The sequence below is a fragment of the Melanerpes formicivorus genome, unplaced genomic scaffold (genome assembly GCF_026170545.1).
Source record: "Melanerpes formicivorus ecotype bairdi unplaced genomic scaffold, bMelFor1.0.p_v2 SCAF_10, whole genome shotgun sequence".
Taxonomy (NCBI): domain Eukaryota; kingdom Metazoa; phylum Chordata; class Aves; order Piciformes; family Picidae; genus Melanerpes; species Melanerpes formicivorus.
In genome coordinates, this window is record NW_027142362.1 from 11,288,807 (window position 1) to 11,308,352 (window position 19,546).

The 19,546-nt window shown below is 44.4% G+C and overlaps 1 protein-coding gene across 1 annotated transcript in view; it reads right to left on the bottom strand.

The window, feature by feature from the left end:
* Nucleotides 1–14,692, bottom strand: part of MAP1A (microtubule associated protein 1A) — a 56,811-nt gene extending 42,119 nt beyond the window's left edge. The window contains exons 1-2 of the mRNA XM_068143657.1: nucleotides 14,563–14,692; nucleotides 10,037–10,138 (exon numbers count right to left, since the gene is read on the bottom strand). Coding sequence (XP_067999758.1) covers nucleotides 10,037–10,138; nucleotides 14,563–14,692 — 232 coding nt within the window. The remainder of the gene's footprint in view (nucleotides 1–10,036; nucleotides 10,139–14,562) is intronic.
* Nucleotides 14,693–19,546: the final 4,854 nt, after the last annotated feature.

The following is a 19,546-nucleotide window of genomic DNA, read 5'->3' on the forward strand; positions in this document are numbered from 1 at the left end:
GCACCGAGAGCCAACTGGGGATGGACTGCATCCAGTAACAGTGAGCAGTGATGTGGTCATCACAGCCCATGCCAGGGGGATATGGGTGGTTTTCAGTTGGTTGTGGTTTTTTTTTGGTTGGTGCTCCCCCCCACTGTGTTTTTGTTTATGTTTTTCTATTGTTTTAATTTTTGAAAGGCAGATTCTAAGATTCTAAAACTGAAAATATCTTAACACAGTTAAAAGCATTGTTTGAGGTCAAAACACTCCAGATTAGTCTGATTTATACAACAGAATGCTTTATGAGCTGAGGAAGACAGATGCAGGTAATATGATTTCTTCCAGAAGAGAAGTCAGGCCTGGCAGATGCAGGCAGAATGCAATATCATGGCTGGAAACCACAATAAACAAATTCAACCTAGAAGTGAAGCACAGTTTTAACCACGGGTAATTAACCACTGAAACTAATTACCCACAGTTTATAGCAGACTGCTATAAATAAAAACAATGCCTCACCTTAAAAAGTTTGTGTAACACTAAGAATCTTCTTTACAGTGCTCTTATTTTTCCAAAGCTGGAACTGGTAAGTTGACTCATGTATTCCATTACTGCTTCACACAGGCTTGCAGGATAAGATAAAAAGTAGGGGGAAAAAAATTACAGATGAACTAGGGATCTGGTGTGGATCCTCGGCAGCAGCATATTCGCCTTGCAAGACAACAGGAAAAGCTGATTGTTTTTGCACACAATCCCCTCAGGTTTCCAAATCACGCAGCAGGACTTTCCATGACACAGAACAGAGTGAAAAGGAGTTACTGCCAAAGAAAGATGCCTCCAGACACAAGCCCTTAATGATCCCTGTTAACTCTGCTTCAGAATTCTCGATTTTCTAGCATGAAGACTACTACAGTTTCTCAGTGCCTAACAGAAAGCATGACATCTCAGATTCCTCAGGAAAGAAGCAACACCAGATCAGGAAAGGAAAACAGTGCCTCCAGTCTGCAATTGCAAGTTCTTGCAGAGGCAGGATAAAGGTCTGTGTTCTAGCAACGCCATGGTTAACAGGGCAAAACAAACTCCTGGAATAGAGCCAGTCAGACGGAGGGACATCTGTTTTCTAAGGAGGTAGGAATTATGGCATTAAAATTACAATAGCACATGACAACAATTAATCTCATGGCAAAAGAGGATTAGCTGTCTCCTTCTACACTGTTTTTCACTCCCTGAATCTGCAACTAGATGAAGAGTTTATTTCCCAGAATAGCATCTAAGACCCTGGATGAGATCACTTCAGAGGAATTCTGTTCAGGTCCCTTGCCCAAGCTGGATGCAGCAAAGCCAGGATCAGCATCACCTTCCTCAGGCTGAGGGGCTGCCACCATCTCTGAGTGGGGCACAGGCACCTTAGGAACCCTTCAGGAAGCTGATAATGTAACCCATCTCTCTTACACCAAGCATATTCATGCCACCAATTGCTCTTCTCTGTGTAGGAGCAGCAAGGTAGTGCACATTTGCTGGCTGTAAGCAAAGAGGCTTCCCACATCGAGAAGCCACTGTGGGAAGTGCTGCATACACTGCCAGTCAGACCTTTCACGAGGTGTCCATGAGTTCACACACAGTCCAGAGCCCTGAGCCCGAGAGAAGCCAGCACTGCAACACCCAAAGCCACAGATCTCCAACTAAGTGCAGCATTCACGGAAACAGGAACTAAGAGCAGCTACTGATGCCCTCAAGCCCACACCAGTCCTAGAGAAAAAGCAAAGGGAGGGAGTTGGGGCACTACTTTTATAGCACGGTAGTGGGGAACAGACTAAGAAATCTGTCAGAAAATATACACAGCTATTAAAGCTGTTACGTTAAAGATTATTTTCATACTTAATCCTCTTTCCCCTTTGCTCATCTTGTTTGTCTTAGCAAGGTCCAGTTGACAAGGACTGGAAAAGCCTACTCTAAGCCACTGAAGCCAGGGACATTAGAGGAGAAAAGTGCACAGAGCCACAGTGAAAGAATATAATACACCAATAACACATTAAGAAGGCTTTTGTTATCAGTCTCCAGCTGGGACTGGTGCTAGAATCCCAGCAACATTCATAAAAAATGGTCACCCAAAGCTTGTGTCAGGTTAGAATAAGTGTCTCGAGTTTCAACAACTCTTCTAAACATGGAACAACAGGAAGACTCCAAAATAAGCATACAGTGGAAGTAGTCTTGTTTAGGAGGTCACTCTGTAATTGCAGCTGCCATGCTTACAACAGACATGGCTACCATGAGAATGCAGTCATTGTCAAGTTAAAGAAATGTCACTGCAATACTAAAAGAAAACAAACACACACACAAGCCCCACAGACACCAACACCCTGCCCACCCCAGTTACTCTGTGTGCAGCTGCCGTGATGGACAACACGAAAGAGGTATCAGAGCATTGTTTAAAGAGCTGCTCTGCATTACACAGATCCTCCATAAGCTGTTACCCAGTGACTGAAAGCTGCTATAAAATGGAGAAAATAGTGTCTTCAACAGCCTTTGTTGGGTTTCTGCTGGCAGTGAGTGGAAACACATGCCCCTTTATTTTGCTTTGTGCGTGTGTGTGTGTTCTTAACTGGCTCAGTCAGAGCTTTTCAACACTTCTTACTTTAAAAAATCACAGCAACAACCAAACAAAAGATAAACAGCTTATAGAAAAAAAAGAAAGAAAGAAAAAGTAGAGATAAGAAAATAATGCCAGAGAGCCAATGAAAGGAAAGAAAATGTTATTCTAAGAAGAAGATAGAATGAATTAAAATGGGTTAGATACTAAAAGATGGCAGGTGTCTGCTGAGAAAATAAATCTTACCTAAGGTGCTAAAAGCAGTGCCTGCAACCCTTGAAATGCCTGAGTTGCCAGAACAATGGAACTGGGTGTTCAGCAAGGTCACAAAAGACACTGCTCTGCCTACTCTAGCACCGAGTCCTCACAGCCCCTTTTGAATACAGAACTTCAGCCAGCAGAGCACTGGCCTCAGCCAAATTTTATGGAAGCCAGTCAGATTCCAGAGGATGCTGAAGTCTGGACCACAGGTAAGAGGGTTTGTTTTGTGGTGATGTCAGTGCTGAACAGCTGAGGATGAGAACTGGAAATCTTTATTTTAAAGTGCTACCAGAAGTCATACAAGCACCATGCCATAAATAGGGGCAGTAACACTGAGTATTCATTACAACAAGGAATTCAGCATTTTACTAAACTTATTATGTGGTGGACCCTGTTCACAGGTGATGTGTTTTTCCCATTCCATCTTCATGAACAATCTGTTAATTTGACAGATGAGAAGATGATCTAGGAAAGCACAGAGTAGAAGATGATCTGTGAAAGCACTCTGTGCTGTTGCTGCTTATGAAGATAACACAACGTGTTGCACTTACCAAGTCAGGTTTAGCTTAGATAATCAAAATTATTAGAGGTTTAAGCAGTGGCATTATCATGAGAGTCTTAAAAGTCCAGAACTCTTCAATTTAAGAAGGAGCTTATTAAAAAAAAAAAAAAAATCAGAGCTACAAGATCATCAAATCCTAAAACAGTAAAGCTAAGGAGCACTCAGTAAGGATAAATCAAGTAATAAGAGAAATTTCTTCTTCAGATATCAGAACTTGTATCTTCTTCAGATACAAGAACTTGTAGCTATAGAGGACAGTGGAGGTAGACAGAACTTGAAGATTCAAAAGGGGTTAAACAACTTTTAGTAAAAGGAGTTGACCATGGTGTGCCCTTGAACATCCCTGCATGATGTATAGTGATGGACCTGCAAGGGAATCATAGCAATCAAAAGCAATGAGGCTCGTGTGTGTCCCTGAATTGCATCTCTTGTTGCTACATCTGGAGGCAAAATATTGGGCTAGATAGATCAGTGACCTGATTCAGCAAGGCATCTCCTTTGAACTTACTTACTTTCAAAAAGCTGAACAGAAATTTCACCTTATTTTTCAGTAGAGAAAGAGAATCAGGGCACCTATGAAAAATTGTTTCTTTCATAGGAATGATACTTCACATGTGTAGATCCTCCATGACTTCACTGGAGCCTCAGCAGTTTCATAGTTTCATAGTTTCATTCAGGGTTGGAAGGGACCACAATGATCATCTAGTTCCAACCCCCCTGCCATGGGCAGGGACACCCCACACTAGATCAGGCTGGACAGAGCCTCATCCAGCCTGCTCTTAAACACCTCCAGGGACGGGGCCTCGACCACCTCCCTGGACAACCCATTCCAGGGTTTCACCACTCTCATGGTGAAGAACCTCCTCCTCACATCTAGCCTGAATCTCCCCACCTCCAGCTTCATTCCATTCCCCCTAGTCCTGTCACTACCTGAGATCCTGAGAAGTCCTTCCCCAGCCTTCCTGTAGGCCCCCTTCAGATACTGGAAGGCCACAATTAGGTCACCTCGGAGCCCTCTCTTCTGCAGACTGAACAGCCCCAACTCCTTCAGTCTGCCTTCAGTTTCGAATGTGTAACAAAGAGGCACAGAAATGTCAGTGGCAGAGGGTGGGTTTAATGCCTGCATCAATCAGCGAGAAGCACCACTTGCCCTTTCAGTCAGTAATCAACATTTGGAGAGAACAGCATGAAAACATGAAACTGATGCTAAGTTAACCTCTGCTCAGCTGAAGTACAATATAGCTTATTGGAGCTCTGGTTTCTTCACCAAGTAGTCCTTGGGGTATCACAATGAGAACCACAAGGTGTGCCTCAGGAACAAAAGAATATTTTGAAATATGCAAAAGGAAAACAAAGATTAACTCTGGCAACTTCCTAGCCTGGCCTAGCAAAGAAGCTTTAGTATGCTGCCTTCAAATACACACAATGCAGCATGACATTATCATCAAAGAAAACTCTGCAAATGTGTAGCTTCCAATGTAGCTCTCTTAGCACCAAAAACATGTTAGAGATAGTAAAAAGCAGCATTTTGAAATAAAAGGTTTATTTCCAAAGATTTTGCCTTTGTGCTATGCCTTGTTTTGAAACTTATCTCTGCAGGCGAGATAGAACTAGAAATACCCAGCAAATAATTCTGCTCTCTATTTGGAAGAAATTAAGAATGTATTTTAGAAACAACAAAATTATTTCTATTTTAATAGCAATGGTGGTGAGAGATTGCAGCAATCAAACTAAGTGTTTACATACAGATAATTTCTGTACAAGATCTAAGAGTTTGACTAAGAAGCTTTCAGCTTCCAATCTGAGCACTGAGCTCCAGTGCTCTGGCATTTAAGTCCTAGAAGACTGGAAACAACATCAGCAGTAAAGATTCAAGTAGAATGCAAAATGAACCTCAGTCAGCTTGGCATTACAGAAAATATGACCTTACTTCTTAATAAAAACCAAATAAGCTTGTCAAAATCTTAAAGGTTGTATTGATATAGTGTAATTATTATTTCATAAGGCATGTCAGATATGCCTACACCAGGACTTGTGCTGTTCACCACATTCATCAGCAACATGCAAAGCAGGAAAGCAGATTGGTGGCAAAGCTTATGGATAATAGCAACTTATTAACATGGCTGAGGGTGAACTACTGAGGGGGGGCTGCACAATGCTGAGGTTCATTTGCATTTTATTTATGTGTATAAATCACAGCTTAAATTACACTGTTGCTAAATCGAGGTAACTTGTCACCATGTGGGAGAGATCTTGAGTTCACCACAGTCTTACTTGTATTCAGGAGTCAGGTCAAAACTCAGCAGCAGTCAGAAAGTGAATAGATATGTCTATCATCTACCAAAAAAAACAAGACAAGAAAAATCTTGTGATACTGTGTAAATACATAACTACCCTACTTTGAACATTACACACTTCTGATCCAGAGGTAGGCCTGGAAGACATTAATAAAACAATAAAGATGAAAGGTGTGGAGTGTGGAATAGCTTCCCTGTGAGGAACCATTAGGTAAAGCAGATCTCAAATCTGGAGAAATAATGAGAAAGCAAATATGCCAAGCCTATAACACAACTAGATTAGACAGGAATGGTCCAGTGTCGGAAGGTACATCAAAATATGATCACACAGGAATAAGAATTCAAGGAAATAAGAGGTTGCAAGTTTCTTCCTGCAACATGTCAATGAACTGTTCTAGTCCTTGCTGGAATTTTTACTGATGGTACAGAAGGATTGAAAAACTTTGTGGAAGTTGAGAAGTGCTGAGTGTTACCAAACACCCAGAACACATGCTTCTCTGGGAGCTGGAAAGAGAGATGAGCTAGGATGTTACAAGGAGGAAGTATTTTATGCACTCATCTTACACTCTTGCCCACGCATCCATTTTTGTCCCTGTGCTGGGTGTACCTTTGGCTCTAATGAGCACAACCACCTACCCCAGCACACAGCATTCTTACAGAATTCACAAGTGACTGATTCAAGTATATCTAACTGGTAGGTTCTGGTGGAGCTTGCAGGTCCCACAGAGATATTCTTTTCAGTTATCTGGTATTATCTGGGTTGGGCCAATCCCAGGTGGAAATCCAGGCTGGGTGCAGAGTGAGTTGAGAGTAGCTCTGAAGAAAGACTTGGGTGTACTAATTAAGGAGAAACTCGGCATGAACTGGCAGTGCACTACTGCAGCCCAGAAAGCAAACCAGATCAAGAGGAGTGTGGCCAGCGGGTTGAGAGAGGTGATTCTTCCCCTTTATTCTGCTCTTGTGAGACCCCCTCCTTTGAATACTGCATCCAGTTCTGGTGTCCCCATCCTAAGAAGGACACAGAGCTGTTGGACTGAGTCCAGAGGAGAGCCATAAAGATGATCTGAGGGATGGAACACCTCTGTTCTGAGGATAGGCTGAGGAAGCGGGGATTGTTTGGCCCAGAGAAGAGAAGACCTGGGGGGGGACCTTATAGATGCCTTTCAATACCTGAAGGGATCCTACAGGAAAGCTGAAGAAGGATTTTTCTTAAGGGTGTCTAGCAATAGGACAAGGGGAATGGCGTGAAGCTGATGATCTTAGGAATAGGTTCTTCAGTACAAGGGTGGTGAGACTCTGGAATGGGTTGCCCAGGGAGTTTGTGAATGCCTCCTCCTTGGGGGTGTTCAAGACCAAGATGGATGAGGCCCTGAGCAGCTGAATCTAATTGAAAGGCATCCCTGCCCATGACAGGGAGGTTGGAGTAGATGATCTCTAAGGTCTCTTCCACATAAACCATTCTATGATTTGGGGAGACTGCAACTCACAGGATCTTTGAGGTCATGCTCAGTATGCTAATATGAGAGCAAATACAGCCCTTAAGCACATAAGGAAGAAGTATAGAAGCTGACAAGTGCTTGGGTTTTTATTTCACTAGTCAGAAGTTTGTTGGCAGACAAATGGTGCATGAAAATTTCTCAAGGACTAGAAACCACATCTGTGAGTCCAAAGAATCATTATTGCATCTGTGAAAAAAATGTTAACCACTTACTTTTGTTTACAATCTAAACCTGCAGATTTAGAAGATTGTAGTCTTTCTATTGACAGCCAAGAGCTGGATGGCCTATGTCACAGAAGACTCTCTAGCAAGATGTCACAGCTGTGGGAAACACATTTTCACTGTAATAAAATTTTCACAAATATTCACAATCAGTTGGTCTTTTCCTCTTGTCTAGAATGATTTCTGCTTGAACACACAACCTTGTCATCTGTGCTATCTGGGAGACAATTGGAATAAACAAGGCAGCTTAACTGTCATGCACTTGAGACTGACCACTGAAATTCAACCAGGGTAGTGAAAAAATGTATATGGCACAACCTGGCCCTCAGAGCCATTCCAAGTTCTAGGATGAAGACAAGTCACTTGTGCAGGTAAAAACATTAACCTATATGATATTTGTTACTGTAAAATGAAGATCAAATGCAGGCTTCAAGACTAAGATGTGTAGAGTGGATTCACACACTTATCTTTCCTTTGTACCTGGTTTGTAACTTATTACAGCCTCATCTGTGCCACATAGTAAAATTCATTGTTCCAGAACTGTTGCAAACAGTTGAACACCCAGAACAGCCCAAGTTGGAAGGGACCTCAAAAGATCATCTGGTCCACCTTTTCATAGGGAAAGGAACATAAATGATACTATCTACCACCCTGTTAAATAAGACATCTTGAAAACCTCCAGTGATGGAGGCTTTACCAGGTCCCTCTGGAGGTTCTATGACATTGTTCCCACCGTAAAAAGAAACCAGACTTCTTTCTTACCTTGAGTTGAAGCCTCTCATGATGCAACTTGCACTCATTGCCCCTTGTGAAGGCAAAGCCTCCATCCTCTTTGTAGCTGCCCATAAGTTCTACAGAGGCAGTAAAGCCAGATCTTCTGCTCCTAACTTGAGTTAATAGCATCCTGAGAGCACTCATCCAAAAAGACAGCTGCCTTCAGGAACTATAATGCAACTTTGCTATATCTTCAGTGGCTGTGGCAGATATGTCTGTATCCTCAGCTGGCATTAAATGCGAAACAAAGGCATCAGTAGGATGTGAAGCATGAATATTAGGTGGAATATGAAAGGCTTCAGAGTCTGACGGCCATCTGCCTGCAAGGCCACTAGCTATTAGAGTGTTACACAAACCCTGCTGGCATTCAGTATAAAACATTAAGTTTGCAAAGAAAGGTGCAAGCTAATTCTTGAACTTGTTTAATATTTCTGATAATCCTTTTACAGAGGCAATAAAAGTATCTCATCAATGTTTCATTATTTCAAGCATTTGCTCTACCACATTCAGCTTGAATGTTGTCCTTAATTGCTTGATTTTCAATTATGTCATTAGTTATTTATAAAAAGTTTTCTGAAGACAATAAAGTACAATTTGAGAGAAAAGACCACTGAGGTGGCTGTCGAGCTCTTTGAAATCCCTAGCTGGACTGAAAGCAGCTGTTAATGTTTGTGTAGAGAGAACTGTTTTCAGAAAAAGAAGCTGAACATCAAGACCAACAAATACCCAAAAGCATACTTCCCTCGTGCTGAGGAGTATGCCTTTCACCCTGCACCATGTAAAACTTTATTGGAAAAGGGTTAGGGAAGTGAGGGGGATAAATGTTGCTGATGTTAAACCAGATGTTTCAATCCTGAATTCTAGGAATTCTTGGGCAGATGTTATACTCATGGTGATTGTTAGTGCTTAGTCTATTTGTAGCATCTTCTTATGGCTGCTTCAAACTCGGATGGATCTGCTGAGTGTTTCAACTGATGTTTCATACACAGTATTTTAAACCCATGAATGCACACATGCTGCTCTGCAGGGGGGAGACTTTCTAGCCCCATGTTAGAAAGTCAGAGGAAAGCAAGAGACCTCTCAGTCAGTGGCACATTTGAGAAAAGTCCAGGTACCTTCTTTCATAGTTATCCATTAGAAGAACAGGTTCCCCAACAGGAAAAATATATTCAGAGGCTTTGACAAGAGTGTAAATGTACTGCAAGCTGTAAAAAAGTCTTATGTAAAAGATTTTACAGTGTCATCTGTGCTGACTATAGTAACTTTAACATACATTGCATAGAAGTATGACAAACAGCTTTTCACAAGGTAAGCAAGCACAATTTAACTGTTAATGTCATTTGAATAAAGCTCTTATTCATTGCTTTTCTTCAGGAAAGGGAGATAGGCCTTCAAAAAAAGGGATCTGGAAAGTCATTTGACTAGTCTTACATACTACCTGCAAGATATTTTGTACACAAAAGTATATTCTAAAACTGAAAAGATAAATAACAAATAGCTTATAAAATAAAACTGTATTGTGCCACCTGAATAAGGTACAGATGACAGAATAAATCTTACTATCTTAACAGGCTTTCAAACAACATGTTTCTATTCTCTCTATACTCAGTATTAAGACATGGAATTTTAAGTTCAATTCCTTGCATCCAACTGGTCCTTAAGATGATTTTTCTTCTTTAGTATTCATGTCTGCAAAGTCCTGGGCAAATAACTGACTAATTGACATTCCAAATCACAATCAGTTTTATTCTGTGGGGTTTTATTTTTGTTTGGTTGGTTGACTTTATTTTTGTTTGGTTTAGTTTGTTTTCCAAGCCCCAAAGGAAAAGTGAATGCTGACAAACCAAAATGCTGACCTTTGACTTCTGAAGAAAACTGAGCCAGGTGTCGTGTCACGAAGAGTCGCAGTTGCTGATTCAGGTCACAGGACTGAGTGTTAATGTTCCAGGAGCGAATTCCTGCCCAGCAAAGAAGAAAAAAACAAAACACAAAAATAAAAGCAAAAGATCAGTGAGTTGTTATTCCATATACTCCAGAAATAGAAGTGGAGATAGGTAAGTTAACAGGACACACAAGAACCAGTGATGCTCTTCCAAAAGAACATACTTGGGACAGCAAAACTCTTCAGAAGCAGAGGGCAATAAGATGCTTACCTTCCATAAAACATCTATCTCTGAAGTACAAGCAGTGAACAGCTCTTCATTCAACTTGGGCTTCACACAAGTGAAACTACCAAGGGACTGAAGCTAAATAAGTGACACTACTGCCTAACAAAGCAAATACATTGTGTTCCTTCTGCATCATCTGCATTAACCAGCGTTGGTCACTAGTAGAGAGAGTCTACTGAATGGCTGAACTACCAAACAGCTCAGAGACACCAGTTGCTCTGCTCTTGTAGCCTATGTCTTCCAAGTAACAAAAGTCCCCAACCCAAACTGTGTAATTACTCCCTCAAGGCCCCTGATCCCACTGAGGCTCTTCCAGTTTGCTCTTTAATCTATGTAATCTTTGTAAGCTAATTGCCTTCATATCACAGCAGGAGGCAGCATCTGCTCCCATAGCAAGTGGCACCATGCCATACTGGAGGGAAGTCACCTTCAGAATTCATTGTGAGTGGTTGTACATTCTGGCTAATACCAAATACTACAGGTGACAGATCTCCATATCCAAGTGAGGAGCAGCCTTGCCTAGATGATGTGATACTATACTTCAGCACCATCAACAAAACCAGGAAATCATCAGGAATAGTTGCTCCAGCTTCTTGTGTTGCTGGCTGCTGAAGTACAGATGTTGAAGGCCAATGCCCCAGACTTCTGAGAGTCCCAGAATTTGAGCTCCAGCATTTATTAGTGGGGTCCTCACTAAGAGCTCCTCCACCCTCTTCTAGAGACACGTCCTCTCCTGCATACAATGCAAAGTTTTATAGTATCTGATATCGCTTCCTTTCAAGTAAAGCATCTTGATTTTTCATGGAGATACCATTCCCAGCTACTACAGTTCTAGTTCTCCAGCAGAGTAACTCCATCGTGTGACAGCTTCTGCTAGCCACTGGTGGGAAACAGGGTCTTCTAGGACACAAGCTTCACCCTTCTACACATACAAAGACAGAGTTAGTAATCATTGCTTCATGGAGTCTCAAGGCCTGTAGAATATATGGCAGCTCAAGAAAACTTTGGATTTCTTTTTTCTGGTGACAGCTGAAAGAGTAATATAGCTTCTCTATTACATGCCAGTCTGTGCTGCAGAGTGTGCAAGCACTCAGTAAACCCTCTGAATGTCAGGATAAAAAACCAAAACCAAACCCCAACTTCCACCACCTTCAGTGTCACAGAACAACTGTTCCTTTCAGCTTGGGCATGGGATAGGAACAAATGAAATATTTAATAAAAGACAGGGAGCAAAATGTTTTCCTAAGCAATACTCTTGGACAACATGATTAAACAAATGCCCAATATAAGTGCATCTCAATGCAGTACTGAAGAGCACTCTGACCCAGACAGGAACAGGGTAGCACTCTGCAGGGCAAATCCTGCTGACTCTAGCTGCTGTGTCACTGTCATGGTGTCCTACTGCAGCAATAAATGCAATTTGAGGTACTGATACTCCCTCTAAGATGCAGAAAAAGTAGATCCTCTTTCAGAGTAAGGAAAGGGAAGAAGGAAATTACCATCTCCCTCATCATTCTACTGGCAAGAATTTATTCAACACTTTCTCTCTCCAGGTAGCATGAAGTTACTCCTAATTTCTCCCCACTTGCCACAATCTCAGTTCATCATCCCATGGCAGAGGAGCCAGAACACTGTCCTTACTGCTTAGGATCCTCTACATCCTGATTCAACAGTGCAGACTACATCCTATTAAGGCTTCTAAATATTCATGCTCTTTGCTCATGCACAGCTTGACCTAGGTACCATGTGACTCATCAGTTTTCCATCTCTTTCTTTACACCTTTATGAACTTTATTTCCTGCTGAGGTAATTGGCATTTCACCTTAACACCAGACCTAGTCTTCCAGATACGGTTTCCAAACTGGACAAAAGTCACAGAGGAACAGAAATATAAACCTAGTATTTATTTGACAGCATTTTAGAATAATTATTGTTCAGGCATCCCACAGATACACAATGCCACTGCCTAGGAAGCACTACACATAGCAAAAAGCAGGCTCCCATGATGACCTACATTCATTATTCCATTCACCTGAACCAAGGTACTGAAAGAAGTCTGGGAAAGCACACTTCTTGGATCAGCCAGAGGAAAAAAATTATTGACTGGGGGAAACAAACAAACCAACCAAAAAAAACCCAACAAACCAAACACAACAAGCAAAACAAACTTTGTGGTGTCTTTTTCTTTGCACAGCCAGCCAATGGGACAAAAGCAAAGCAAACCCAAAGCCTAGACTTTCCATCCTTTAGAACACCTTACCTAGGTGTACAATATGTAACACAATCAACTTTGCTTGCCAACTTCTTTTGCTAGTTTTGTGAATCTGATTGCTATGAGGCCTTTAAGCCCCTTACCGTACTTGTGTTGCAGAAAAATGTCTTTCTGAAGGGCAGGAGCATTTGGTTAGTGGCACTGCTTTGTCTCATGAGGCAATCAAAGCTGCTCGGAAGCCTATTCAACCCTCACACAAGCCTCACATGAACCCTCTCCAACAAGCCATCACTTGAGAAATGGAATTGTGCATGCACTATTTCTTGAGCTCCTTGAATTAAGAATATAGCTGTCTCCAACAGTATGACATGCTGTCTTTTGATGGATCTCAAGACTTTTCTGTCATTTCAACTGTTTTTATTTTTTGCATCTATCTTCCAATTTGCAGATTTTGGTCTATTTCAAGATGGAATTCTCCCATTTCACAGTAGGGAAAACTCCTCTATGACTTGCTGGAGGTCATACTCCAAGTCAGTGGCAGAGGAAAGTCCAAAACCCAGGTTCCTAGCTCACTCAGCACTTCAATTCTCTTGTTAGTAATCTACCAATACTGCTTAAATGGCTCTCATGCAGAGGTGTGTGCCCTTGGCAGAATTTCAGTAGGTTTCTGGACATACAAAACTAACTGTAGAATTTACTTCTCCTGTGGAAATTACAATTTATGTTGCAAAATGTGCATTTTCTTTTTCTTTCCAATGGGAATTCCCAGGTTATTGGCCAGTGACTGCAGAATCAAAGAGCAAAACCCATTAGTTTTCAGTGTGATCTGTTACTATTTCAGAGATTCAGAGCATGGATAAGGATGCAGGTTGCACACCAGTCCAGTGAAGCGCCAATCAAACACAAGCATCGTGCTCTGCATGAAGCAGGAGTACCGCTTTCTAAGAGGGGCTTTCAGAGGCCAGATGGTCACAGTCTGACCTACCTCTGTTGAATAAAGCCATCCTTTCACCCCACATCCTGCACTCTTGCTTTTAAACAACACTGCGTCTAATATACAAAGACTAATTCATTGTCAAGGTCCCTGTGCACTACCACAATAAGGAAAACCAAGAAGAATGTTGTAGCAGCAGCCCTGTTATGCTCTGTGCCATTCTGGGAGCAGCTCACTGCTGAGGCTCAGCTTCTGACCCATGCAGCTGCTCCCCAGAGAGGCCACAGCACCACAGGCCCTTTGCAGCTGTCTTCTGGCACCGCAGTGAGCAGCAAAGCAAGACAAATCCTGCAGCCAGTATGACAGAAGTTGGGAGTAAGACAGCGATAAGATGCAGTCCACTGGCCCACCAATAAAATAGAAACTTGGGGAAATTCAAACCGCAAAACGTCCTCAAGCTTTAAGACATTCAAACCCGGTGCTAATTGCATTTCTCCTATGCAAATAAATAAGGAAAAGAAAAGATAGAGCAATTCATGGCCTGAAGGTCTGCAAGCATGCCAGCCCGCAGGAGCGCAGCCAGCCGGGCTAGTCATTGCTGCCATCTGTCACCAGGCTCGTCCTCGCCGAAGCTGACACTCCGGTCACCTCTGAGACCGCCCGTGCCAATCCTGCGGGCTGCGCCACCGGGACGAGAGCCACGCCCGAGCCCAGGCGGGCTTCTCCCCGGTCCCGTGGCCCCAGGACCCGCTCGCAAGCAGCCTCCATCCCCTCCGCCTCCCCGCCCCGGCAGAGCACTGCCTCTGCCCGCAGCCACCGCCCGCGGTCCTCCTTCCCCCACCCAGATAGGGGGCTCGCAACCGCCGCCCCTGCGGGAGGATGGGGGCGAAACCCTGCGGCGGGGCAGCGGTGCCGCAGGGCAGGGCGAGCACCGGCAGCTCCGCCTGGAGCCGGGTGGCGGCGGGCACAACGCGGCGGGTGCGGGAGGGCTTGCATCCCCGCGGCACTCGGACGCCAGTTCTTCCCCTGCCCGGCCCCGGGGCCCTCCGCCGCGGCCCCCCTCCTCACCGCGCTCCAGGGCGTCGCGCAGCGCCCCTCGCTCCGGTTCTGTTCCGATCTCCCCGATCACGACGAGCAGCGCGTGCCTCCGCAGCTCCCGGCGCCGCCCGCCCGGCAGCCAAGGCGCTGCTGTCTCCATAGCGACCGGCTCGGCCGTGGTCTCCATGGCAACCGCGGCGGCCGCTGCTGCAGCGCGCGGCGACTGGCGCGCGGCTCTTAAAGCGCCCCAAGCCGGTCCCCCATTGGCCGGGCTGGCCATGTGGTCCCGCGCTACTGCGGGATGGGGCGTGGCTTCGGGGCGCCGACGCGTTCCCTCCCATCCTCTCCCCGCCCCGCCCCGCCCCGCCCCGCCCCGCCGTGGTACGGGCTTTGCCACAGCTATGCCCCGGCTGCGGGCGGGGGGCCTCCGGCTCTGCCCCAGCCCGGGCAGCCTGCCGCACCCGCCCGGAAGCAGGGTTGCCCAAAAGGAATAGGCTGCCGGTGAGATCTAGCCGGCGCTGCAGGAACGGTGTCTCGGCCCCGGCTGAGCACGGCTGCCCTCCCTTCTAACGGCGTTAGGGGAAGGGCGGCACAGCCACCAAGCTCCGGTTCTCAAACCGTGAGCCAGGCTCACAGCCTATGGGAAAATCAGCAGCTTGAAGGGGAGTTCAGGTCACCCCCGTGATGGGAGCGTGAGGCTACTGCAGCGCAGGGACCCAAAGTGCCTGGTGTGGAGTTTGACAGCATCCATGGTAGAACTACAGCAGCCAGCCGAGCCGAACTATGCCTAGGCATCCTTTACACGCCTGCTCCATCACTGGGTAGTAGGCAGAACAGCTCTTCCTGGTGGCCTTCCTGTTCAATTAAAGACAAATGTAATGGTCTCTGGCAATAAGTGATGAGTTTTCCCGGCTTCCAGAAACAGGAGGTAAAACAAAATTCTCGTTGAATTTTGCTAGCTGCCAGTGTAAAACTGTTTTGAGCAGTCAGCTGCTGTGTAGACAGGAGTTCTTGATGTCCAGGGTGACCAGAGAGGGCCTTAATTCAGGGCACAAATCCTTGTCACTAACAGTTCTTCTAGCCAGCCCCATCTTCAAAGTACTTCAGTATGCAGAAAAGCTGAGCAAACTCAAACCATGCGACTTGTGCATGCAGAGCAGGGGACAGCCTACAGAAAGTAGCTTCAGATAGGAAAATCCATGTCTTTCCTGACAAAGAAAGGGAGATCCGTCCTGTGCTGATGTAGCTGGGTGGAAAAGCAACCCAGCTGTTGTAAAACTAGTCAGGTCAGCAGTAACCTGGAGCATTTCCCAAAAGAGCATCAGGTTCTGCCTCTGCAGTCCACAAGATTTCCGTAGAGAGGAGCTACAGGTCTGGGAAGCTTAGTGGGAAACAAAGCAGTGTCCTGCCCTCTATTGTTCCTTAGCACCCACCGTGCCTGCAATGAGGATGCAGCTGAATCTTTATAAGGTTGGGACAGCTGGAGTTCTGACAAGCAGATGTGACTGGTGAAAAAAGTCGACCACTTGAAAGGGGGGCAAATCTAGAATAATGATCTCTGTAGGTTACAGCTGATATTACTAGCTTGAGGTCTTTAATCAAAAGATGCTCTAGCTTCCAACAGATAAGTCAAGAGAAGATACAATAGGTCTATTTCACATTACATTGTGGTGATATTACTGGCTATTATTTTTATGAGATAAATCTCGTAAACAAGATAATTATCCTACTGAAAGGGATTATTTTATTTCTCTGTGTTGTAACCTTCATTGATTTGGTTTGTCTGAGGACTGCACTGAAGCAGGTAAATGTGTGAACAAAGTAATGAACCTGCAAATAAACTCCAGCATACAATAAATTATGTCACGAAAGTGGAATTGTAGATCATGGAGGGAAAACATGACAACAAAACATGAGGATGGAAGATTTTCAGATTATTTTATTATCAGCTGGTAGAAGTACCTTCTATTTTCAGGTGACTTAGTCTTAATACTCGCTGCTTATTTATGATATGGGAGCTTTGCAGAGCTGCAGCTTTTCACTGCAGTGCAGAGATGCTCCTCCAGCTGGCTTTCTGCCAAAGAGAAATGAAACAGGAGACATGCAAACTGGAGTGAAAGCCTAAAAAGAGTATCCAGGCACAGTGCTGTACCACAGAGACTAGAACCTCTAGGGAAGACTGTTTACAGCTAAGAGATGGGATTTCACTATGTGATCTATTTGTGTGCTTCTACTGTACTATCAAAACATAATTCTATCATGAAATCAGAAATTATCTCTCTGTTGCTTTCTGATCTGAATCACAACTGTCAGTGGTTATGGCAGAATTAGGCTGGCTTGAGTAGCAGTGTGTGTGCACTGCATAAGGCAAGGAAATGAGAGAGGTTCCTTCTTTTCACTGTAAATCCACACTCTGGATCCATACAATATATCTGTATAGCAATTATGGTATAAGTTTCTGGTTTCATGCAGCAGTAGCTGGCACCCCAGTGAAGCTGATTGGGTTGATGACAGGTATTAGAGGTCTTACCAAACATCACAGAATGAGAGGTGGTAAAAGCAGACAAAAGGATTACCTCTGAACAGTGAAGGATGATGAATCACAGGTAAATGACCATTATAAAAATGGATTTAGAAAGTCAGCTCAAAATAGCCTAAAAAGGCTCTTCATAATATCACAGGAAGGACAATCTGCACGATTTATTTTCCCAGTCCTGAAGTCCAGGCTAATGGAATGATGATTTCCTGTCCTCCACAACTAAAAATGTTCATACAAATGAAAATACTTCCAGGAACCAGAGATCTACAGCAGTATCTGAATGAGGATAATGCCTTTAACAGAAGTAAAATATAATGTCATTTTCCCTGTTTCTAAGAAGCAGGGGAAAATAGGTGACTGCCTAAAGGGACTTTATTCAGGTCTTGATCTCTCCTGTGGTGAACGCAGCTAACCTTATGTGAAAGCAGAAGAACCCAACTTTGAGAATATTTCCATGCACAGATGGAGATGGATGGCTATTTATACTATCACTTTCAGGACGTGTTGTGAGATACAGAAACAGTTTGAGCAAACCATATATGATTTTGCTTTGATTTAACCCCATGGGTGATCTATCAGACTAGTACTCCTATTCCTCTTACTTTTGTTTTACAGGAAGTGTGGGAAGATAGAGTATCTCCTGTGCAATTTGGAACAATGGCATCTCTGATCAGCAACAGGATCTGAGCACCTACGGAATGACCATGTGTATTCATCATGTCATTTCCAGTGATCCAGAGCTCTGGAATTAAGATGGATATGTATTAGACACATAAAGGCACTAATTTGTATTGATGCAGCAATCCCTCTTTGAGGCCAAGATGATTTTCAATTAAGTATTAAATAAAAAGTGGTTGGAATTCTTACCTCTTTGTTTCCCCTTTCCTCATATCCACTGCTTCCCCCCATCCACTGGGCAGGTAACCTTGCCATTAAATGGTATGACACAAGCCTCTCCCTGCACAAATCTATGTTGGCTTAGACCAATGGCTGCATCAGGTTTTAAGTGATTATCAATAACTCTTACAATAATCCCTGTAATTTTACCAGGCACCAAATTGAGAGTGACAGGCCTGTAATCACCAGGGTCTCTTTCTTGTCCTTCTTGAAAATAGGAATGACATTTGCTAGTTTTCAGTCAGCTGGGACTTCTCCAGATTCCCAAGACCATTGACAAATAACTGAGAAAGGTCTCAGAGTAACATGGAGAAACTCTTTCAATCTCCTGAGATGAATCACATTAGGACACATAGATTCACTTGAATTCAACTGCAGCATGAAATCCTGGACAAGTTCTGAGTCATCTAGGAACTTACCACTCCATCAGTGCCAGCTGTCCAACCCAGGGCTCTGGCCTTTCCAGGGCCCATCACTGGTGTGAAAGACAGAGGTGGGTAAGGCATTAGATGTCTCTGCTTTATCTTTGTCCTGGTTTGTGAGGTGAGCAACTTCATCAAGTAATGGACCAATGGGGTTTTTTTGTCCTTCTTTTGCTGTTAGCATACTTTTAAAAGCTTTTTTGTTTACCTACCACAGTACTGATCAGTGTCAACTGCAACTAAGCTTTGGCTGTACAGGTTTTCTCCCTACAGTGGCAAACAGCATCTCTGTATTCCTCCTAGGACTTTGCTTCCAAAATCCATACGCTTTCTTTTTTTCTTCCTAAGTTAGGAAGAGCTTTGTAGTCATTAGACCAGACAAGTTCTCAAAGATCAAGTTCTGTGTGGTAGCCAGACAAATACCAAGTCTGAAGGCAAAATTTAACATATTTCTGAAGTTTATATAGTAGGGATGCCTGTGATAAAAGCCTGGCCCCCCTTAAAGAGGACATTCCTTCTAGTTATGTTGCCCAAACTTCTTTGTAACATGGTCACTTTCTTCTATAGAATTCACAAAGTCTCTCTTTCAGTTGTTTTCATCTGTGAGAAATTATGATGTCACAGACATGTCAAACTGTGAAAAAAATCCCAAACCTGAGGGTTAATCCTTATCTTTTGCCTCCTTTATGCTTATCTAATGAAACTATGGTAGGCGCTGGTCTTCTCTGACACCATAGCTCTTGAATCGCCACTGCTTCTTGAAGCACTACCCTTGAAGCGCCATAAGCCCCCGCTCCTTGGGATTGTCGGGGTGGGCCTCCATCTGCGGGGGCTCCGGGGCCGGCCGGCGCTCTACGCTCCGGCCGCCCAGCGGCTCTGCCCGGCTCCCCGCTCACTGAACGGCGATGCCCCGGACGCCCTCTGCGCCGCCATCCCCAGACCCCGGCACGGGCGCGGTAGCGCCAGAGCCCTAGGGGCGGGGCGGGGCAGGGCGGACGGGGACCTGCGCGTCGCCGCCCGCTTGTTGTCAGCGGGGTGGGCCTGGCCTCGGGCGGTGGTGTGGCTCGAGTGCCTGTTCCTCCGCCTGAAGCGGCGGTTTTGGTCCTGCTCGCCGGCTGCCGGCTGAGACCAGGTAAAGCGGGCCCCTGCCCGCGGC